The 25,181-nt window shown below is 45.0% G+C and overlaps 1 protein-coding gene across 1 annotated transcript in view; it reads right to left on the bottom strand.

Annotated features, from left to right (window-relative positions):
* Positions 1–15,350, bottom strand: part of RPS6KB2 (ribosomal protein S6 kinase B2) — a 45,886-nt gene extending 30,536 nt beyond the window's left edge. The window contains exons 1-4 of the mRNA XM_077251148.1: positions 15,154–15,350; positions 4,342–4,376; positions 4,132–4,255; positions 830–898 (exon numbers count right to left, since the gene is read on the bottom strand). Coding sequence (XP_077107263.1) covers positions 830–898; positions 4,132–4,255; positions 4,342–4,376; positions 15,154–15,213 — 288 coding nt within the window. The 5' untranslated portion in view covers positions 15,214–15,350. The remainder of the gene's footprint in view (positions 1–829; positions 899–4,131; positions 4,256–4,341; positions 4,377–15,153) is intronic.
* Between the last annotated feature and the right edge of the window lie 9,831 nt (positions 15,351–25,181).

Below are 25,181 nucleotides of genomic sequence, written 5' to 3'. Positions count from 1 at the left end.
TAGGATGGTTTCAATGGACATCCGTGATGACAGGTATCGAATTCTCCAACAGACCCACGGCTATCATAGTAACACATTGGTGCTTAATGATTTTGTCGCAACCAATGGGCACACAGAATGTCGCACCCCTACGGCGGCGCCCTTACCTCTGTGCTGTTAGCTGAAGTAAGTGTGCTTATATACATCTTTGTAAGTTGACACAAAGAACAGTGTGTCTTCAGATTGCAGCCCCTCTTACGCGTGGCAAGGACGGGCTGCCATCTGAATTACGTGATGAGCCATTTTTTTTACATCCTTGGAGAACCCCTTTTAACCACAAGGATCAAGATCCGTAAATTTACGCCGTTTGGTTTTGAGAATTAATCCAAGGCTATTGTGAATTTTTATCACAGGGATTAAAGCAGCCAGGGACCCTGGAGAGAAAACGGAAGAGGTTTATTACTGCTTCTGTCTTCTATTTTGCTGGCTACATAGTGCTCCATAAGTAGTTTACAGAAGCATCGGCCCGCTGATGTTTCTACAGGACCTGCAAGTCACATAACTGCCGATTCCATGCTGGCATAGCAAAGCTCACGGCCCTAGAAGACCCCAATCAACTTTGTGAACTGTGTCACTCCTGCATGTTCTGTTTCCTCTGCAACTGGGGATCTTCTAAATACCTTAGAAATGGGGGGGGGGGGGGGAAATTATCAATGAAATTACGATTGTATACACAAAAACCACCATCACTGAGGTCTAATAAGGTGTTTATGAATCAGCCCTCAAATAATAGACCCTAGAGGAAAGTGATCGGGTCTAAAGTCCCCTTGATGGGCCAGTCCAAACTCACCTTTTGCAAAACCTTCATTGCAAAAATTCTTCCCGAATTTGAGCCAGTCACCTTCTTCACCTGGAAAACCTGAAGAAGATGAAAGCTTGTCATGAAAGTGGTCAGATAAAGGATATATTTTCAGAAAAGAAACTGGCAGCGGAGCTCGGCAGTGATCTTTAGTGCAGGGAAGCCCCATATTTCACAATTTGTATGGGAAAGAGTGAAACCTGCACAAATTAACATACTGCAGATCTCAAAGAGGTGGTCCGAAACTGAAATGTACAGTACAGACCAAAAGTTTGGACACACCTTCTCATTTAATGATTTTTCTGTATTTTCATGACTATGAAAATTGTAAATTCACACTGAAGGCATCAAAACTATGAATTAACACATGTGGAATTATATACTTAACAAAAAAGTGTGAAACAACTGAAAATATGTCTTATATTCTAGGTTCTTCAAAGTAGCCACCTTTTGCTTTGATGACTGTTTTGCACACTCTTGGCATTCTCTTGATGAGCTTCAAGAGGTAGTCACCGGGAATGGTTTTCACTTCACAGGTGTGCCCTGTCAGGTTTAATAAGTGGGATTTCTTGCCTTATAAATGGGGTTGGGACCATCAGTTGTGTTGTGCAGAAGTCTGGTGGATACACAGCTGATAGTCCTACTAAATAGACTGACAGAATTTGTATTATGGCAAGAAAAAAGCAGCTAAGTAAAGAAAAACGAGTGGCCATCATTACTTTAAGAAATGAAGGTCAGTCAGTCCGAAAAATTGGGAAAACTTTGAAAGTGTCCCCAAGTGCAGTGGCAAAAACCATCAAGCGCTACAAAGAAACTGGCTCACATGAGGACCGCCCCAGGAAAGGAAGACCAAGAGTCACCTCTGCTTCTGAAGATAAGTTTATCCGAGTCACCAGCCTCAGAAATCGCAGGTTAACAGCAGATCAGACTAGAGAGCAGGTCAATGCCACACAGAGGTCTAGCAGCAGACACATCTCTACAACAACTGTTAAGAGGAGACTTTGTGCAGCAGGCCTTCATGGTAAAATAGCTGCTAGGAAACCACTGCTAAGGACAGGCAACAAGCAAAAGAGACTTGTTTGGGCTAAAGAACACAAGGAATGGACATTAGACCAGTGGAAATCTGTGCTTTGGTCTGATGAGTCCAAATTTGAGATATTTTTGCTAATATACTTTGATTAAAAGTCCCTACCGTTCCTTCTCTGATATCTAACTGCTTTCTTTTCTTTTTTTTTTTTTTTTTACTACTTCCTGTGTAATGACGCTTTGTTTTAGAATCCCAGTGCATGCTGGGATAGTGAAACCAGTCATTATCAGGAGGCAGAGACTGCGGCCACTGTTACAGCCTCCGCCCCCACGCTGAAACAAAGAGTCCTCAGTGATGTCCGTTTAAGGGGGTGGGCTAGTCCCTACTCTACTGAGCATGCATTGGTTGCATACTCTGACCTATGCTCAGTGAGATCTCGTCACTTCTCCGTACACAGTGACAGGGCGCTTCCCTCGCTGGTTCTGATGAGAATGGACGAGCCATCAAGAGAGAGCACACTGTCAGTGCGTACTGTAAGGAAAAACAAGAAAGCAGAGACAACTTGCAGAGAAGGGCTGGACTCTGCTCGCTGGGTGTTTGTCTTCCAAACCATACCAACAATGCACTCTCTTGCTATCTGGTCACTGCTCATCACAGCCAGTAAGGGAGCGCACCGTCACTGTACTCAGAGAAGAATATTGCACAGTGACAAGGGAGCTTGCACATAGTAGACGTCAGAATTGACAACCAACACATGCTCAGTAGAGGTGGGACTTGCCCAACCCCTGAAACACACGTCACTGATAACTCTTCGTTTCAGGGCAGTTTGAACATCCCAGCATGCAATGGGATTTTCAAATGAAAAGTCATCACCGAGGAAGTTGTAAAAAAAATAAAAGCAGTTAGATAGCGTAATGAAAGAACGGTAGGGACTTTTTAACAAAGTATATTAGAAAAAATATTAGTTTATGATATTAAATAGGTAGGCGCTTAGGATGAAAATACATTGTAGTTTGGACCACCTCTTTAAGATCTGCAGCAGTTAGAGTAGTAAAAGAGAAGTATATTAGAAAAGAGATTAGATGAGATGTAGAATTAAACCACATTCTACTTTTGGACCAGCCCTTTAAACAAGCAAGACTTGTCAGTTTACACTACAGATACCATGTACTTTGCTGGCACTGTAAAGCAGCAGATTTTCCATAAGCAAATACACAGAGGAAAATAGCTTGTGTTTTTGCACCGTAGAAAGTAGTTGATTTCTAAATTCACTGAATACATTAACATTCTACCATTCTTTCTGTCTGCAAAGTGTCAGCACTGATTGGACAGTGTTACGCTATTGACAATAAGTTTAGCAATCTAGTTGGAAATGTATTCTTTTATATATTCCCGAGAAGAATTATGGAGTAGTATCAAAACACAGATCTAACAAAGATGCTCCAGAATTGTAATTTCAACATTCGGAACATATTAGCACAACAGTCTCATCACAACGACATCCTCTGCTATATAAACTGGCCCTTATATATAGGGGTATGTGACACGATTACTTTCCTATGCCAGTTTATCATCGGCAGGAATGCAACAACTGCTTGTTAAAACTTCAAAATGGCTACTCATATACCAAAGCCACAGCCATGAAGGGGGCTGGTCATGGTGCTACCTAGAATAATGGAAAGCTGATGCTAGTGTTCAAATCGCCCGTTCTCCCTTCGTTACAGGGTGCTGATGGGATTTCAAAGGCAGCTGGAAGCTTACAGAAGGCCCCAGTACCTGCAAGCTTCGTACTTCCAGCTTGTGGCAATCATCTATCCCCTCTACCAGCAATTAAACAATCACCTGCATTTGCTTTTTCCCCACTTCATTACATACATTCTATGGTAAGATGAATGGTGTCACTCAAAACTACTACTTGTTCTTCCTCGTCCTGATCACTTTTTGAAAGTCTATCCTGAGACTAGAAAAACAACACTTTTCGCAGAAAATTCCCTTTGGAGGCCTAACCAAAATGTTTAGAGGGCTTCCAGAGAACGTCTAGAACATTCTGAGTCAGCCAAGAAAAGCGGGGGAATTCCATCTCATCCATGCTTTTATTATACTTCGAGACTTGGTCCCATTCCATGAGCAGGACTCAGGTTGGCTTAGAATTAGGGTGAAACTGCTGGAGCTAGTGATGGAGGGTTTTATTTATGGAGTAACAACCCTGATAGGTTTTATAAAGAGGCATCAACATGATGTCGGACATTGGGATAAGCCTAGTTACCTTTCCATAGCTGCCTCGTCCCAGTACACGTAGTATGTGAAAGCACTGTGGGGAGAGGGTCTCCTGCCCCGGGCACATTCTGCTGTCTGCGAGATCATATTCCGTAGTACACGAGAGGTCGGACCTGCAACACAAGCCTACAGTTAGGACTAGGATGATAGAAGCATTACACAAGGAAAAAAAAATGACTTTGGGATTTATAGAACTCACGCTTCACAAGATCCGGTAATCTCAGAGTCGTCATCCTGGAAGAAAAGAAAACACAATCCACTAAGTACACAAGACAAATCTAAGGCTGTATGGTCCTTGGCACCTGATCTCCAAGACAAAGGTGCACCGATGGGCACTGGACCCTACTGCTGATCAGCGTGGGCAGTGTAGTGATAAGCCCATCTCCAATGCCAGGAGACACCAGTACCCTAAATGGCCGCTTCTCCTGTATCCCTGATTACACACTAATGTTTAGAAAAAAAGCCCCCAACAAGACAAGACACCCTTAACCTTCCAGAGAAACTACTCTTCGTTCTGGTCTGTAGAGTAGGACCCCCTCCATCTAACACAGCCAAAAAGAAAATGACCCCCAAACAGCTTGATTACAAGAATGAATAGCATTATTAGCACAAAAAATACTGTAAAAACACAAATGTGGGGATATAGAACCATGATAAAACAGTACATTGGCTAAATAGTACCAGCTCCATAGAAGTGATACCATAAACAGACATATTATATATGGCATCCTGAGGGATGGAGGTAGGCACAGACCGGCAGCTTGTTATCTGGCAGCACTAAGCAGGACGAGTCAGCTTATTGCATCAGGTCTATGGAGCTACTACTAGACTTCCATTAATAGGTGACCTGTGTCAGTATTACACAGCACGGCAGCACACTTACACTACTGGTTTCTGTTCTGCTTCCCGAACTCTACCTATTAACATGTGACATTTATCTGAGACATACCCTGGGCAGCCTTATTACTCCCACCACTAGATAGTGTCCAGGATTACTCTGCACTGACCCCTTTATACCACATTTGTGATCCTCAGTTACTTACCGTAATTACACTTTTTCTAACCACTAGGCGGCACTTGTGTATCTGGGCTAAAGGAATCATTGCATTCTGCTACCTAATTACCATCATTTGTAGGCCTTTATTTTTATCTAGCTAATTAGGATTATGTATATAATCAGTTGGGCATGACGTAGAATTCTCAGCCCAGACTGCGTCGGTGGAATGTTATTGTGCATCCTATGTCCTGTTTTTTCATGGTTCTACAGGTCCTTCTCAAAAAATTAGCATATAGTGTTAAATTTCATTATTTACCATAATGTAATGATTACAATTAAACTTTCATATATTATAGATTCATTATCCACCAACTGAAATTTGTCAGGTCTTTTATTGTTTTAATACTGATGATTTTGGCCTACAACTCCTGATAACCCAAAAAACCTGTCTCAATAAATTAGCATATCAAGAAAAGGTTCTCTAAACGACCTATTACCCTAATCTTCTGAATCAACTAATTAACTCTAAACACATGCAAAAGATACCTGAGGCTTTTAAAAACTCCCTGCCTGGTTCATTACTCAAAACCCCCATCATGGGTAAGACTAGCGACCTGACAGATGTCAAGAAGGCCATCATTGACACCCTCAAGCAAGAGGGTAAGACCCAGAAAGAAATTTCTCAACAAATAGGCTGTTCCCAGAGTGCTGTATCAAGGCACCTCAATGGTAAGTCTGTTGGAAGGAAACAATGTGGCAGAAAACGCTGTACAACGAGAAGAGGTGACCGGACCCTGAGGAAGATTGTGGAGAAGGACCGATTCCAGACCTTGGGGAACCTGAGGAAGCAGTGGACTGAGTCTGGTGTGGAAACATCCAGAGCCACCGTGCACAGGCGTGTGCAGGAAATGGGCTACAGGTGCCGCATTCCCCAGGTAAAGCCACTTTTGAACCATACACAGCGGCAGAAGCGCCTGACCTGGGCTACAGAGAAGCAGCACTGGACTGTTGCTAAGTGGTCCCAAGTACTTTTTTCTGATGAAAGCAAATTTTGCATGTCATTCGGAAATCAAGGTGCCAGAGTCTGGAGGAAGACTGGGGAGAAGGAAATGCCAAAATGCCTGAAGTCCAGTGTCAAGTACCCACAGTCAGTGGTGTGGGGTGCCATGTCAGCTGCTGGTGTTGGTCCACTGTGTTTCATCAAGGGCAGGGTCAATGCAGCTAGCTATCAGGAGATTTTGGAGCACTTCATGCTTCCTGGCACCTGCTCACAGTGCCAAAACCACTGGTAAATGGTTTACTGACCATGGTATTACTGTGCTCAATTGGCCTGCCAACTCTCCTGACCTGAACCCCATAGAGAATCTGTGGGATATTGTGAAGAGAAAGTTGAGAGACGCAAGACCCAACACTCTGGATGAGCTTAAGGCTGCTATTGAAGCATCCTGGGCCTCCATAACATCTCAGCAGTGTCACAGGCTGATTGCCTCCATGCCACGCCGCATTGAAGCAGTCATTTCTGCCAAAGGATTCCCGACCAAGTATTGAGTGCATAACTGAACGTTATTATTTGATGGTTTTTTTGTTTGTTATTAAAAAACACTTTTATTTGATTGGACGGGTGAAATATGCTAATTTATTGAGACAGGTTTTTTGGGTTATCAGGAGTTGTATGCCAAAATCATCAGTATTAAAACAATAAAAGACCTGACAAATTTCAGTTGGTGGATAATGAATCTATAATATATGAAAGTTTAATTGTAATCATTACATTATGGTAAATAATGAAATTTAACACTATATGCTAATTTTTTGAGAAGGACCTGTATATCCCCATATTTGTGTTTTTGCTGCATTCTCTTGTGCTAAATTAATAAAGATATTATTCTCGTAAATGAGTTATTTGGGGGTCTTTTTCTTCTTGGATTGCTGTATATTTGACATACCTACTTTTTCATGGCCATTTAGGCTTCCTAATACAGCCTATAGAGGAGACGACCACTGGGACCTACATTGGCAATATGGCACCAATAAAATATACGTCATTGAATGAATGCGGCAAGCACTGGCACCAGCTCTTTACATTACAGTATACAGGGAATGCTGTCACTAAAAACCTATTACATGGAGGAGGCGCTCACAACAGTGTACACTGCGACCTATTATATGGAGGAGATGCTCACAACAGGGTACGCTGCGACCTATTATATGGAGGAGACACACGCAACAGGGTACACTGCGACCTATTATATGGAGGAGGCGCTCACAACAGGGTACGCTGCGACCTATTATATGGAGGAGATGCTCACAACAGGGTACACTGCAACCTATTATATGGAGGAGACACACGCAACAGGGTACACTGCGACCTATTATATGGAGGAGACACACGCAACAGGGTACACTGCGACCTATTATATGGAGGAGGCGCTCACAACAGGGTACGCTGCGACCTATTATATGGAGGAGACACACGCAACAGGGTACACTGCGACCTATTATATGGAGGAGGCGCTCACAACAGTGTACGCTGCGACCTATTATATGGAGGAGGCGCTCACAACAGGGTACGCTGCGACCTATTATATGGAGGAGATGCTCACAACAGGGTACGCTGCAACCTATTATATGGAGGAGACACACGCAACAGGGTACACTGCGACCTATTATATGGAGGAGGCGCTCACAACAGGGTACGCTGCGACCTATTATTTGGAGGAGATGCTCACAACAGGGTACACTGCAACCTATTATATGGAGGAGACACACGCAACAGGGTACACTGCGACCTATTATATGGAGGAGGCGCTCACAACAGGGTACGCTGCGACCTATTATATGGAGGAGGCGCTCACAACAGGGTACGCTGCGACCTATTATATGGAGGAGACGCTCACAACAGGGTACGCTGCGACCTATTATATGGAGGAGACACACGCAACAGGGTACACTGCGACCTATTATATGGAGGAGACGCTCACAACGGGGTACACTGCGACCTATTATATGGAGGAGACGCTCACAACGGGGTACACTGCGACCTATTATATGGAGGAGGTGCTCACAACGGGGTACACTGCGACCTATTATATGGAGGAGACGCTCACAACGGGGTACACTGCGACCTATTATATGGAGGAGACGCTCACAACGGGGTACACTGCGACCTATTATATGGAGGAGGTGCTCACAACAGGGTACACTGCGACCTATTATATATATGGAGGAGGTGCACACAACGGGGTACACTGCGACCTATTATATGGAGGAGGCGCTCACAACGGGGTACACTGCGACCTATTATATGGAGGAGGCGCTCACAACAGTGTACACTGCGACCTATTATATGGAGGAGGCGCTCACAACGGGGTACACTGCGACCTATTATATGGAGGAGGCGCTCACAACGGGGTACACTGCGACCTATTATATGGAGGAGGCGCTCACAACGGGGTACACTGCGACCCATTATATGGAGGAGGCGCTCACAACAGGGTACACTGTGACCTATTATATGGAGGAAGCGCTCACAACAGTGTACACTGCGACCTATTATATAGAGGAGGCGCTCACAACGGGGTACACTGCGACCCATTATATGGAGGAGGCGCTCACAACAGGGTACACTGTGACCTATTATATGGAGGAAGCGCTCACAACAGTGTACACTGCGACCTATTATATAGAGGAGGCGCTCACAACGGGGTACACTGCGACCTATTATATGGAGGAGGCGCTCACAACAGTGTACACTGCGACCTATTATATGGAGGAGGCGCTCACAACGGGGTACACTGCGACCTATTATATGGAGGAGGCGCTCACAACGGGGTACACTGCGACCTATTATATGGAGGAGGCGCTCACAACGGGGTACACTGCGACCCATTATATGGAGGAGGCGCTCACAACAGGGTACACTGCGACCTATTATATGGAGGAAGCGCTCACAACAGTGTACACTGCGACCTATTATATAGAGGAGGCGCTCACAACGGGGTACACTGCGACCTATTATATATATGGAGGAGGAGCACACAACGGGGTACACTGCGACCTATTATATATATGGAGGAGGTGCTCACAACAGGGTACACTGCGACCTATTATATATATGGAGGAGGAGCACACAACGGGGTACACTGCGACCTATTATATTGAGGAGGCGCTCACAACAGTGTACACTGCGACCTATTATATGGAGGAGGTGCTCACAACAGGGTACACTGCGACCTATTATATATATGGAGGAGGAGCACACAACGGGGTACACTGCGACCTATTATATAGAGGAGGCGCTCACAACAGGGTACACTACGACCTATTATATGGAGGAGGCGCTCACAATAGGGTACACTACGACCTATTATATGGAGGAGGCGCTCACAACAGGGTACACTGCGACCTATTATATGGAGGAGGTGCACACAACAGGGTACACTGCGACCGATTATATGGAGGAGGCGGTCCTCACACAACAGGGGGTACACCATAACCTATATATGGAGGGGGTCCTCACACAACAGGGGGTAACACCATAACCTATATACGGAGGTGGTCCTCACACAACAGGGGGTACACCATAACCTATATACGGAGGTGGTCCTCACACAACAGGGGGTACACCATAACCTATATACGGAGGTGGTCCTCACACAACAGGGAGTACACCATAACCTATATACCATCCACCTCTCGTGTCTCACCTTTTCCTCATAGTTTGTAAGCTTGCGAGCAGGGCCCTCATTCCTCCTGGTATCTGTTTTGAACTGTGATTTCTGTTATGCTGTAATGTCTATTGTCTGTACAAGTCCCCTCTATAATTTGTAAAGCGCTGCGGAATATGTTGGCGCTATATAAATAAAAATTATTATTATTTATTATTATTATATACGGAAGGGGTCCTCACACAACAGGGGGTACACCATAACCTATATACGGAGGGGGTCCTCACACAACAGGAAGTACACCATAACCTATATACGGAGGGGGTCCTCACACTACAGGGGGTACACCATAACCTATATACGGAGGGGGTCCTCACACTACAGGTGGTACACCATAACTTATATACGGAGAGGGTCCTCACACAACAGGGGGTACACCATAACCTACATACGGAGGGGGTCCTCACACTATAGGGGGTACACCATAACCTATATACGGAGGGGGTCCTCACATTACAGGGGGTACACCATAACTTATATACGGAGGGGGTCCTCACATTACAGGGGGTACACCATAACCTAAATACGGAGGGGTTCCTCACACTACAGGGGGTACACCATAACTTATATACGGAGGGGGTCCTCACACTACAGGGGGTACACCATAACCTATATACGGAGGGGGTCCTCACACTACAGGGGGTACACCATAACTTATATACGGAGGGGGTCCTCACATTACAGGGGGTACACCATAACCTATATACGGAAGGGGTCCTCACACTACAGGGGGTACACCATAACCTATATACGGAGGGGGTCCTCACACTACAGGGGGTACACCATAACCTAAATACGGAGAGGATCCTCACATTACAGGGGGTACACCATAACCTATATACGGAGGGGGTCCTCACACAACAGGGGGTACACCATAACATATACGGAGGGGGTCCTCACACTACAGGGGGGCACACCATAACCTATATACGGAGGGGGTCCTCACACTACAGGGGGTACACCATAACCTAAATACGGAGAGGATCCTCACATTACAGGGGGTACACCATAACCTATATACGGAGGGGGTCCTCACACTACAGGGGGTACACCATAACCTATATACGGAGGGGGTCCTCACACTACAGGGGGTACACCATAACTTATATACGGAGGGGGTCCTCACATTACAGGGGGTACACCATAACCTAAATACGGAGGGGTTCCTCACACTACAGGGGGTACACCATAACTTATATACGGAGGGGGTCCTCACACTACAGGGGGTACACCATAACTTATATACGGAGGGGGTCCTCACACTACAGGGGGTACACCATAACCTATTATACGGAGGGGGTCCTCACACTACAGGGGGTACACCATAACCTATATACGAAGGGGGTCCTCACACTACAGGGGGTACACCATAACTTATATACGGAGGGGGTCCTCACATTACAGGGGGTACACCATAACCTATATACGGAGGGGGTCCTCACACTACAGGGGGTACACCATAACTTATATACGGAGGGGGTCCTCACACTACAGGGGGGTACACCATAACCTATATACGGAGGGGGTCCTCACACTACAGGGGGTACACCATAACCTATTATACGGAGGGGGTCCTCACACTACAGGGGGTACACCATAACCTATATACGGAGGGGGTCCTCACACTACAGGGGGTACACCATAACCTATATACGGAGGGGGTCCTCACACTACAGGGGGTACACCATAACCTATATACGGAGGGGGTCCTCACACTACAGGGGGTACACCATAACTTATATACGGAGGGGGTCCTCACACTACAGGGGGTACACCATAACTTATATACGGAGGGGGTCCTCACACTACAGGGGGGTACACCATAACCTATATACGGAGGGGGTCCTCACACTACAGGGGGTACACCATAACCTATTATACGGAGGGGGTCCTCACACTACAGGGGGTACACCATAACCTATATACGGAGGGGGTCCTCACACTACAGGGGGTACACCATAACCTATATACGGAGGGGGTCCTCACACTACAGGGGGTACACCATAACTTATATACGGAGGGGGTCCTCACACTACAGGGGGTACACCATAACTTATATACGGAGGGGGTCCTCACACTACAGGGGGGTACACCATAACCTATATACGGAGGGGGTCCTCACACTACAGGGGGTACACCATAACCTATATACGGAGGGGGTCCTCACACTACAGGGGGTACACCATAACCTATATACGGAGGGGGTCCTCACACTACAGGGGGTACACCATAACCTATATACGGAGGGGGTCCTCACACTACAGGGGGTACACCATAACTTATATACGGAGGGGGTCCTCACACTACAGGGGGTACACCATAACTTATATACGGAGGGGGTCCTCACACTACAGGGGGGTACACCATAACCTATATACGGAGGGGGTCCTCACACTACAGGGGGTACACCATAACCTATTATACGGAGGGGGTCCTCACACTACAGGGGGTACACCATAACCTATTATACGGAGGGGGTCCTCACACTACAGGGGGTACACCATAACCTATTATACGGAGGGGGTCCTCACACTACAGGGGGTACACCATAACCTATATACGGAGGGGGTCCTCACACTACAGGGGGTACACCATAACCTATATACGGAGGGGGTCCTCACACTACAGGGGGTACACCATAACTTATATACGGAGGGGGTCCTCACACTACAGGGGGTACACCATAACTTATATACGGAGGGGGTCCTCACACTACAGGGGGGTACACCATAACCTATATATGGAGGGGGTCCTCACACTACAGGGGGTACACCATAACCTATTATACGGAGGGGGTCCTCACACTACAGGGGGTACACCATAACCTATTATACGGAGGGGGTCCTCACACTACAGGGGGTACACCATAACCTATATACGGAGGGGGTCCTCACACTACAGGGGGTACACCATAACCTATATACGGAGGGGGTCCTCACACTACAGGGGGTACACCATAACTTATATACGGAGGGGGTCCTCACACTACAGGGGGTACACCATAACTTATATACGGAGGGGGTCCTCACACTACAGGGGGGTACACCATAACCTATATACGGAGGGGGTCCTCACACTACAGGGGGTACACCATAACCTATTATACGGAGGGGGTCCTCACACTACAGGGGGTACACCATAACCTATTATACGGAGGGGGTCCTCACACTACAGGGGGTACACCATAACCTATATACGGAGGGGGTCCTCACACTACAGGGGGTACACCATAACCTATATACGGAGGGGGTCCTCACACTACAGGGGGTACACCATAACCTATATACGGAGGGGGTCCTCACACTACAGGGGGTACACCATAACATATACGGAGGGGGTCCTCACACTACAGGGGGTACACCATAACTTATATACGGAGGGGGTCCTCACACTACAGGGGGTACACCATAACTTATATACGGAGGGGGTCCTCACACTACAGGGGGTACACCATAACCTATTATACATAGGGGGTCCTCACACTACAGGGGGTACACCATAACCTATATAAGGAGGGGGTCCTCACACTACAGGGGGTACACCATAACCTATTATACGTAGGGGGTCCTCACACTACAGGGGGTACACCATAACCTATATACGGAGGGGGTCCTCACACTACAGGGGGTACACCATAACTTATATACGGAGGGGGTCCTCACATTACAGGGGGTACACCATAACCTATATACGGAGGGGGTCCTCACACTACAGGGGGTACACCATAACCTATTATACGTAGGGGGTCCTCACACTACAGGGGGTACACCATAACCTATATACGGGGGGAGTCCTCACACTACATGGGGTACACCATAACCTATATACGGAGGGGGTCCTCACACTACAGGGGGTACACCATAACTTATATACGGAGGGGGTCCTCACACTACAGGGGGTACACCATAACCTATATACGGAGGGGGTCCTCACACTACAGGGGGTACACCATAACCTATATACGGAGGGGGTCCTCACACTACAGGGGGTACACCATAACCTATTATACGTAGGGGGTCCTCACACTACAGGGGGTACACCATAACCTATATACGGAGGGGGTCCTCACACTACAGGGGGTACACCATAACCTATATACGGAGGGGGTCCTCACACTACAGGGGGTACACCATAACCTATATACGGAGGGGGTCCTCACACTACAGGGGGTACACCATAACATATACGGAGGGGGTCCTCACACTACAGGGGGTACACCATAACTTATATACGGAGGGGGTCCTCACACTACAGGGGGTACACCATAACTTATATACGGAGGGGGTCCTCACACTACAGGGGGTACACCATAACCTATTATACATAGGGGGTCCTCACACTACAGGGGGTACACCATAACCTATATAAGGAGGGGGTCCTCACACTACAGGGGGTACACCATAACCTATTATACGTAGGGGGTCCTCACACTACAGGGGGTACACCATAACCTATATACGGAGGGGGTCCTCACACTACAGGGGGTACACCATAACTTATATACGGAGGGGGTCCTCACATTACAGGGGGTACACCATAACCTATATACGGAGGGGGTCCTCACACTACAGGGGGTACACCATAACCTATTATACGTAGGGGGTCCTCACACTACAGGGGGTACACCATAACCTATATACGGAGGGGGTCCTCACACTACATGGGGTACACCATAACCTATATACGGAGGGGGTCCTCACACTACAGGGGGTACACCATAACTTATATACGGAGGGGGTCCTCACACTACAGGGGGTACACCATAACCTATATACGGAGGGGGTCCTCACACTACAGGGGGTACACCATAACCTATTATACGTAGGGGGTCCTCACACTACAGGGGGTACACCATAACCTATATACGGAGGGGGTCCTCACACTACATGGGGTACACCATAACCTATATACGGAGGGGGTCCTCACACTACAGGGGGTACACCATAACCTATATACGGAGGGGGTCCTCACACTACATGGGGTACACCATAACTTATATACGGAGGGGGTCCTCACACTACAGGGGGTACACCATAACTTATATACGGAGGGGGTCCTCACATATCTCAAATACACAACTATTTGGGCGCTTCGTCCTGACTGTACATAAACACATCCATAATTACAATAGGAGCCATTGGACGATGCAGTCACGTGACTGGACAGGGCGGAATATTACAATGTAACGTTATGATCAGTCTTTTTAATCCCCCACGCCGCCTGAGCCCACCAATGACCACTGCGCAGCTTAGCTCCTCCCTCCGAAGCCCACGACCACCCGCCTTACCGGCTCGTTCTCCTCACTGTTCTCCTCCGATTCCAGGTCCAAGTCAAAAACAGCTGCCATTGCAGCAGCGCCCGGAACAAAAAGAAAGAGCAACTTCCGGGAACCTGTAAATATCCGGAACGCACCTGAGCGGCTGAAGTTTCCTTCCTGTTCCCCTGTACTAGCGCAGTCCTGCCTCTGGGCTACAGTAAAATGGCGGCCGTCCACTGCGGACACCCAGTGAGTCCAGCTGTTTTTTCTTCATTTTGGTGAGCTCAGCACCATGATCTCCACAGGTCCAGGCAGGAGTGGAGCAGAGCTCGTCTGCCTTGGCCTGCACATCCCCAGGGCACAGTGAACGCACCATTCCCTACAGGGGACCATTTTCTTTCAGTATTATCTTTGCAGAGAAAATGATCCCTCTGTGTCTGATCTGGGGGATCGTCCTGTGTCGCAAACACTCAGTAATAAAGTTTGTACATAGTTACCGCAGTCCGAATATTCTCGTGTACATGGGCAACTTACGGTTACCTAGCGATACGTGAGCTTCCGTCCTACAGTACATTCCCCCCACATAGTATGAGGCCCCCACACATGGCATGGCGCATTGTCCTGCTGGAAAAACCAGTCCTCAGAGTTGGGGAACATTGCCTGAGCAGAAGGAATCAACTGTTTTTCCAGGATAACCTTGTATGTGGCTTGATTCATACGTCCTTCGCAAAGATTAACCTGCCCAATTCCAGCCTTGCTGAAGCATCCTCAGTTCATCACCTGGTCGTCTAATGGTTAGACGGCGACCTGGAGAGACGTACAAGCCACAGTGTCTTACACCCACAGTGAAATTTGGTGGAGGATCGGTGATGATCTGAGGATGCTTCAGCAAGGCTGGAATTGGGCAGGTTGTTCTTTGCGAAGGACGTATGAATCAAGCTGCATACAAGGTTATCCTGGAAAAACAGTTGATTCCTTCTGCTCAGGCAATGTTCCCCAACTCTGAGGACTGGTTTTTCCAGCAGGAGAATGCGCCATGCCACACAGCTAGGTCAATCAATGTGTGGATGAAGGACCACCACATCAAATCCCTGTCATGGCCAGACCAATCTCCAGCCCAAACCAATGGAATGTAATCAAGAGGAAGATGGATAGTCACAAGCCATCAAACAAAGATGAACTGCTTACATTTTTGTACCAGGAGTGGCATAAGGTCACCCAGAAGCAGTGTGAAAGACTGGTGGAAGGCATGCCAAGACGCATGAAAGCTGTGACTAAAAATCATGGTTATTCCACAAAATATTGATTTCTGAACTCTACCTGAGGTAAAACATTGGTATTGTCGTTTCTAAATGATTATGAACTTGTTTGGTTTTTTTTAGCATTATTTGAGGTCTGCAAGCACTGCATTTTTTGTTATTTTGACCATTTCTCATTTTCAGAAAATAAATACAAATTTATTGCTTGGAACTTCGGAGATATGTTGTCAGAAGTTTATAGAATAAAAGAGCAATTTACATTTTACTCAAAAATATACCTATAAAGAGAAAAATCAGACAAACTGAACATCTTGCAGTGGTCTCTTAATTTTTGCCAGAGCTGTATATTGAGGGGAAAAACAATGCTTTATCATCATCATACCGCCAAACAAAAAGTGGAATAAAACGAGGTCAAAAAGACTAATGTAAATAAATATGGTATGTCTGAAAATGTCATCTTGCCCTGCAAAAAACAAGCTGCCATACAGCTCCATCAGCAGAAAAATAAAAAAGTTATAGCTATTAGAATAAAGCGATGCAAAAATTATACTTTTTTCTATAAAAATAGCTATTGTGTAAAGGTGTCAAAACATAAAAAAAATATCGATGCAATCATACTGAAGAATAAAGCTGCCTTATCAATTTTACCACATGTGGAACTACATAACTCCCCCCCAAAAAAACACTAAATTGTTGGTTTTTGTTATTTATGCCTACCAAAAATCAGAATAGAAGTCGATCCAAAAATGTCATGTGACCGAAAATAGTATCAATAAAAAATCAACTCATCCCGCAAAAATCGCACCAACCCGAATAATGGTGATGTCCATGAGTTCAAGACTTCAGGCAGTCATTGCCAACAAAGGATTTTCAACCAAGTACTAGAAATGAACATTTTATTTAAAATTATTGAATCTGTCCAATTACTTTTGGTCCCTTTAAAAACAGGGAGGCACATGTTAAGGAGCTGAAACTCCTAAACCCTTCATCCAATTTTAATGTGGATACCCTCAAATGAAAGCTGAAAGTCTGAACTTCAACTGCATCTGAATTGTTATGTTTAAAATTCATTGTGGTAATGTCTATAACCAAAATTAGAAAAATGTTGTCACTGTCCAAATATATATGGACCTAACTGTATATACAGTACAGACCAAAAGTTTGGACACACCTTCTCATTTAAAGATTTTTTTGTATTTTCATGACTATGAACATTGTAAATTCACACTGAAGGCATCAAAACTATGAATTAACACATGCGGAATTATATACTTAACAAGAAAGTGTGAAACAACTGAAATTATGTCTTATATTCTAGGTTCTTCAAAGTAGCCACCTTTTGCTTTGTTATGTGTTACCATATTTTTCCGACTATAAGACGCACCGGACTCTAAGGCGCACCCAGGTTTTAGAGGTGGAAAATAGGGAAAAAAATATTTGAAGCAAAAAAAATGTGGTAAAATATTTAATAACATAAATAACATACTATTATATGTGGTGTTATTATATATAATAGTATGTTATTATGTTGGAAGCTGCGGGACCAGTGTGGTGTCTGTGAAGTACGATATGAAGACGCTGGAGGGTGAGTATAAGGGCTCATTTCCACATGCGAGGCACACGTCCGTATCTCGCATGTGGAAACCAAGCTCTGGCGCCGGCACTTTGGAGCGGAGCTGTGCAGCTCCATGTGTTCCTATGCGGTCGCACGCTCTGCTCTGGAGTGCCGGCTCCACAGCTTGGTTTCCACATGCGAGATACGGACGTGTGCCTCGCATGTGGAAATGAGCCCTAAGAATGGGTGCACAGGGCTTATAGTGAAAGCACCACTCCAGCACTGCAAAATAACACTGGAGTGCTGCTTTAAAATCCCATGGGAGAACTATAACTCCCAGCATGTCCTGCAGATCCTATGACATGCTGGGAGTTATAGTTCACCAAAGGAGTGGCAGAGTGCTTTATTGTGTTTTGAAAAGACTGACCTCTTATTTGTGGCAGCCAGCCACATTGTGGTGAGGTAAAAGCTGGAGCATCCCATGGCTGCACACACACAGAACCCTCCCTGTTGTTGTTGCCTTTCCACAGCGCAGGACATAAGAGGAAGCTGCAGATTCTAGGTGGGAGTCTGAAGGACCTGTGATGATGTCAGAAGAGGGAGGGCTCTGAGCTGCCATGTGATTCTCCAGCCCGCCCACTTCTGACATCACACAGGTCCTCCCTGTGCACCAGACAGCTCAGCGTCCAGCACAGGCAGGTAGGCAGCGATCTCCTGGCCCCTGCTGCTGCCTCCTCCTCCCCCGGACACACAGATTCTCCCCGGAATCAGTGCTGGGGAAACTGTGTGTCGCTGCTTAAGTGCAGCATTCATTTGCTGCTCCCGGCTCACCGCTCAGCTGATCGGTGGGCGGGGAGCAGCTAATAAATATTCACTGCACTTAATCAGCGGGGCCATGTGCTTTCCCCAGCAGCTGATTCCGGGCAGCGGGGACATCCTGAAGTGGGATAACAGTGCGATCCCACTCGCTGCTGCCCCCCTCCCCACATGCTATATCCGTACTATAAGACGCACCCACACTTTCCTCCCAAATTTGGAGGAAAAAAAGTGCGTCTTATAGTCCGAAAAATACGGTAATTCATAGTTTGCATAGTCATGAAAATACAGAAAAATCTTTAAATGAGAAGGTGTGTCCAAACTTTTGGTCTGCACTGTATATATATATATATATATATATATATATATATATATATATATATATATATATATATATATATATATATATATATATTATATGTACACTGTTGTGCTCAAAAGTTTACATACTCTGGCAGAACTTTTGCTCTCTTGGCCTTTTTTCAGAGAATATGATCAAAAGTTCACATAACCCATTTGTTAATACCGTGTATTGCCCCCTGTGAATCAAAGACAGCTTGAAGTCTTTTGTGGTAGTTGTGGATGAGGTTCTTTATTTTCTCAGATGGTAAAGCTGCCCACTCTTCTTGGCAAAAAGCCTCCAGTTCCTTTAAATTCCTGGGCTGTCTAGGATGAACTGCATGCTTGAGATCTCCCCAGAGTGGCTCAATGATATTGAGGTCAGGAGACTGAGATGGCCACTCGAGAACCTTCAGTTTGTTCTCCTGTAGCCAAAGACAGGTCGACTTGGCCTTGTGTTTTGGATCGTCATGTTGGAACGTCCATGCACAGTTTCCGGGCTTGATAAGTGCAAATTTGCCTCCAGTATTTACTGATAACGTGCTGCATTCATTTTTCCTTCAACTTTGACCAAATTTCCTGTGCCTTTGTAGCTCACACATCCCCAAAACATCAGCGATCCACCTCTGTGCTTTACAGTAGGAATGGTGTTCCTTTCATCATAGGCCTTGCTGACCTCTCTCCGAATGTAACATTTATGGTTGTGGACAAAAAGTTCAATTTTGGTCTCATCACTCCAAATTACCTTGTTCCAGAAGTTTTGAGGTTTGTCTCTGTGTTGTTTTGCGTATTGTAGGCGAGATACTTTGTGGCATTTGTGCAGTAATGGCTTTCTTCTGGCGAGTCAACCATGCAGCCCATTTCTCTTCAAGTGCCTCTTTTTTGTGTATCTTGAAACAGCCACACCGCTAGTTTTCAGAGAGTCCTGTATTTCAGCTGATGTTATTTGTGGGTGTTTCTTTGCATCAGAAACAATTTTCCTGGAAGTTGTGGATGACATTTTTGTTGGTCTACCTGACCGTGGTTTTGTTTTTATAGAGACCCTGATTTTCCATTTGTTAATCACAGTTTGAACACTGCTGACTGGCATTATCAATTCCTTGGATATCTTTTTCTATCCCTTTCCTGTTTTATACAGTTCAATTACCATTTCCTGTAGATCCCTTGACAATTCTTTTGCTTTCCCCATGACTCACAATCCATAAACATCAGTGGCTGGATGAAAGATGCAAGAGTCTGTCTGGATCCCAGAAACTCACTCATTTATGCACACACAGTGAGGATGTTACCTTTAGTAGCCATTCAAACCCATTTGTGTCAGCTTCAGTGCATGTCATCAGGCCAAAATCACCAGGGTATGTGAACTTTTAATCAGGGTCATTTAGAGGTTTTGGGTTGTCATTATGATTTATAAAGAGAAAAACACAGTAGTTTGACAATAAGTGGCCTCTCCCAACCACTAACTATGAGTGGAGAAAAAGTTTTGGTGTTATCATTCATATTCTCAGAAAAAAGGCCAAGAAAGCAAAAATTCTGCCGGGGTATGTAAACTTTTGAGCACAACTGTCTATCTATCTATCTATCTATCTATCTATCTATCTATCTATCTATCTATCTATCTATCTATCTATCTAGTGAGTACAGAAAGTATTCATACCCCTTAAAATTTTTCACTCTTTGTTTCATTGCAGCCATTTGATAAATTCAAAAAAGTTCATTTTTTTCTCATTAACCCCTTCACCCCCAAGGGTGGTTTGCACGTTAATGACCGGGCCAATTTTTACAATTCTGACCACTGTCCCTTTATGAGGTTATAACTCTGGAACGCTTCAACGGATCTTGGCGATTCTGACACTGTTTTCTCGTGACATATTGTACTTCATGATAGTGGTAAAATTTCTTTGATATTACCTGCGTTTATTTGCAAAAAAAAATGGAAATTTGGCGAAAATTTTGAAAATTTTGCAATTTTCCAACTTTGAATTTTTATGCCCTTAAATCACAGAGATATGTCACACAAAATACTTAATAAGTAACATTTCCCACATGTCTACTTTACATCAGCACAATTTTGGAACCAAAAATTTTTTTTGTTAGGGAGTTATAAGGGTTAAAAGTTGACCAGCAATTTCTCATTTTTACAACACCATTTTTTTTTAGAGACCACATCTCATTTGAAGTCATTTTGAGGGGTCTATATGATAGAAAATACCCAAGTGTGACACCATTCTAAAAACTGCACCCCTCAAGGTGCTCAAAACCATATTCAAGAAGTTTATTAACCCTTCTGGTGGTTCACAGGAATTTTTGGAATGTTTAAATAAAAATGAACATTTAACTTTTTTTCAAAAAAAATTTACTTCAGCTCCAATTTGTTTTATTTTACCAAGGGTAACAGGAGAAAATGGACCCCAATAGTTGTTGTACAATTTGTCCTGAGTACGCCGATACCCCATATGTGGGGGTAAACCACTGTTTGGGCGCATGACAGAGCTCGGAAGCGAAGGAGCGCCATTTGACTTTTCAATGCAAAATTGACTGGAATTGAGATGGGACGCCATGTTGCGTTTCGGGAGCCCCTGATGTGCCTAAACATTGAAACCCCCCACAAGTGAAACCATTTTGGAAAGTAGACCCCCTAAGGAACTTATCTAGAGGTGTGGTGAGCACTTTGACCCACCAAGTGCTTCACAGAAGTTTATAATGCAGAACCGTAAAAATAAAAAATCATATTTTTTCACAAAAATTATCTTTTCACCCCCAATTTTATATTTTCCCAAGGGTAAGAGAAGAAATTGGACCCCAAAAGTTGTTGTATAATTTGTCCTGAGTACGCTGATACCCCATATGTGGGGGTAAACCACTGTTTGGGCGCATGGGAGAGCTCGGAAGGGAAGTAGCACCATTTGACTTTTCAATGCAAAATTGACAGTGACACCATTTTGGAAAGTAGACCCTAATGTACCTAAACAGTAGAAACCCCCCACAAGTGACACCATGTTGGAAAGTAGACCCCCTAAGGAACTTATCTAGATGTGTGGTGAGTGCTTTGACCCACCAAGGGCTTCACAGAAGTTTATAATGCCGAGCCGTAAAAATAAAACAAAAATTTTTTCCCACAAAAATTATTTTTCAGCCCCCAGTTTTGTATTTTCCCGAGGGTAACAGGAGAAATTGGACCCCAAAAGTTGTTGTCCAATTTGTCCTGAGTGCGCTGATACCCCATATGTGGGGGGAACCACTGTTTGGACGCATGGAAGGGCTCGGAAGTGAAGGAGCGCCATTTGGAATGCAGACTTAGATGGAATGGTCTGCAGGCGTCACATTGCGTTTGCAGAGCCCCTAATGTACCTAAACAGTAGAAACCCCCCACAAGTGACACCATGTTGGAAAGTAGACCCCCTAAGGAACTTATCTAGATGTGTGGTGAGTGCTTTGACCCACCAAGGGCTTCACAGAAGTTTATAATGCAGAGCCGTAAAAATAAAACGAAAAATTTTTCCCACAAAAATTATTTTTCAGCCCCCAGTTTTGTATTTTCCCGAGGGTAACAGGAGAAATTGGACCCCAAAAGTTGTTGTCCAATTTGTCCTGAGTGCGCTGATACCCCATATGTGGGGGGAACCACCGTTTGGACACATGGAAGGGCTCGGAAGTGAAGGAGCGCCATTTGGAATGCAGACTTAGATGGAATGGTCTGCAGGCGTCACATTGCGTTTGCAGAGCCCCTAATGTACCTAAACAGTAGAAACCCCCACAAGTGACACCATGTTGGAAAGTAGACCCCCTAAGGAACTTATCTAGATGTGTGGTGAGTGCTTTGACCCACCAAGGGCTTCACATAAGTTTATAATGCAGAGCCGTAAAAATAAAACAAAAATTTTTTCCCACAAAAATTATTTTTCAGCCCCCAGTTTTGTATTTTCCCGAGGGTAACAGGAGAAATTGGACCCCAAAAGTTGTCGTCCAATTTGTCCTGAGTGCGCTGATACCCCATATGTGGGGGGAACCACCGTTTGGATGCATGGAAGGGCTCGGAAGTGAAGGAGCGCCATTTGGAATGCAGACTTAGATGGAATGGTCTGCAGGCGTCACATTGCGTTTGCAGAGCCCCTAATGTACCTAAACAGTAGAAACCCCCACAAGTGACACCATGTTGGAAAGTAGACCCCCTAAGGAACTTATCTAGATGTGTGGTGAGTGCTTTGACCCACCAAGGGCTTCACAGAAGTTTATAATGCAGAGCCGTAAAAATAAAACAAAAATTTTTTCCCTCAAAATTTTTTTTTCAGCCCCCAGTTTTGTATTTTCCCGAGGGTAACAGGAGAAATTGGACCCCAAAAGTTGTTGTCCAATTTGTCCTGAGTGCGCTGATACCCCATATGTGGGGGGAACCACCGTTTGGACGCATGGAAGGGCTCGGAAGTGAAGGAGCGCCATTTGGAATGCAGACTTAGATGGAATGGTCTGCAGGCGTCACATTGCGTTTGCAGAGCCCCTAATGTACCTAAACAGTAGAAACCCCCCACAAGTGACACCATGTTGGAAAGTAGACCCCCTAAGGAACTTATCTAGATGTGTGGTGAGTGCTTTGACCCACCAAGGGCTTCACAGAAGTTTATAATGCAGAGCCGTAAAAATAAAACAAAAAATTTTTCCCACAAAAATTATTTTTCAGCCCCCAGTTTTGTATTTTCCCGAGGGTAACAGGAGAAATTGGACCCCAAAAGTTGTTGTCCAATTTGTCCTGAGTGCGCTGATACCCCATATGTGGGGGGAACCACTGTTTGGATGCATGGGAGGGCTCGGAAGGGAAGGAGCGCCATTTGGAATGCAGACTTAGATGGAATGGTCTGCAGGCGTCACATTGCGTTTGCAGAGCCCCTAATGTACCTAAACAGTAGAAGCCCCGCACAAGTGACCCCATTTTGAAAACTAGACCCCCCAAGGAACTTATCTAGATGTGTTGTAAGAACTTTGAACCCCCAAGTGTTTCACTACAGTTTATAACGCAGAGCCGTGAAAATAAAAAATCCTTTTTTTTCCCACAAAAATTATTTTTTAGCCCCCAGTTTTGTATTTTCCCAGGGGTAACAGGAGAAATTGGACCCCAAAGGTTGTTGTCCTATTTGTCCTGAGTACGCTGATACCCCATATGTTGGGGTAAACCCCTGTTTGGGCACACGGGAGAGCTCGGAAGGGAAGGAGCACTGTTTTACTTTTTCAACGCAGAATTGGCTGGAATTGAGATCGGACGCCATGTCGCGTTTGGAGAGCCCCTGATGTGCCGAAACAGTGGAAACCCCCCAATTATAACTGAAACCCTAATCCAAACACACCCCTAACCCTAATCCCAACAGTAACCCTAACCACACCTCTAACCCTGACACACCCCTAACCCTAATCCCAACCCTATTCCCAACCGTAAATGTAATCTAAACCCTAACTGTAACTTTAGCCCCAACCCTAACCCTAACTTTAGCCCCAACCCTAACTGTAGCCTTAACCCTAGCCCCAACCCTAGCCCTAACCCTAACCCTAATGGGAAAATGGAAATAAATACATTTTTTTAATTTTTCCCTAAGGGGGTGATGAAGGGGGGTTTGATTTACTTTTATAGCGAGTTTTTTAGCGGATTTTTATGATTGGCAGCCGTGACACACTAAAAGACGCTTTTTATTGCAAAAAAATTTTTTTGCGTTACCACATTTTGAGAGCTATAAATTTTCCATATTTTGGTCCACAGAGTCATGTGAGGTCTTTTTTTTTGCGGGACGAGTTGACGTTTTTAATGGTAACATTTTCGGACACGTCACATTTTTTGATCGCTTTTTATTCCGATTTTTGTGAGGCAGAATGACCAAAAACCAGCTATTCATGAATTTCTTTTCGGAGAGGCGTTTATACTGTTCCGCGTTTGGTAAAATTGATAAAGCAGTTTTATTCTTCGGGTCAGTACGATTACAGCGATACCTCATTTATATTATTTATTTATGTTTTGGCGCTTTTATACGATAAAAACTATTTTATGGAAAAAATAATTATTTTTGCATCGCTTTATTCTCAGGACTATAACTTTTTTATTTTTT

This window comes from Ranitomeya variabilis, chromosome 4, assembly GCF_051348905.1.
Source record: "Ranitomeya variabilis isolate aRanVar5 chromosome 4, aRanVar5.hap1, whole genome shotgun sequence".
NCBI classification, from domain to species: domain Eukaryota; kingdom Metazoa; phylum Chordata; class Amphibia; order Anura; family Dendrobatidae; genus Ranitomeya; species Ranitomeya variabilis.
This window is presented reverse-complemented; position numbering and strand designations above follow the sequence as displayed.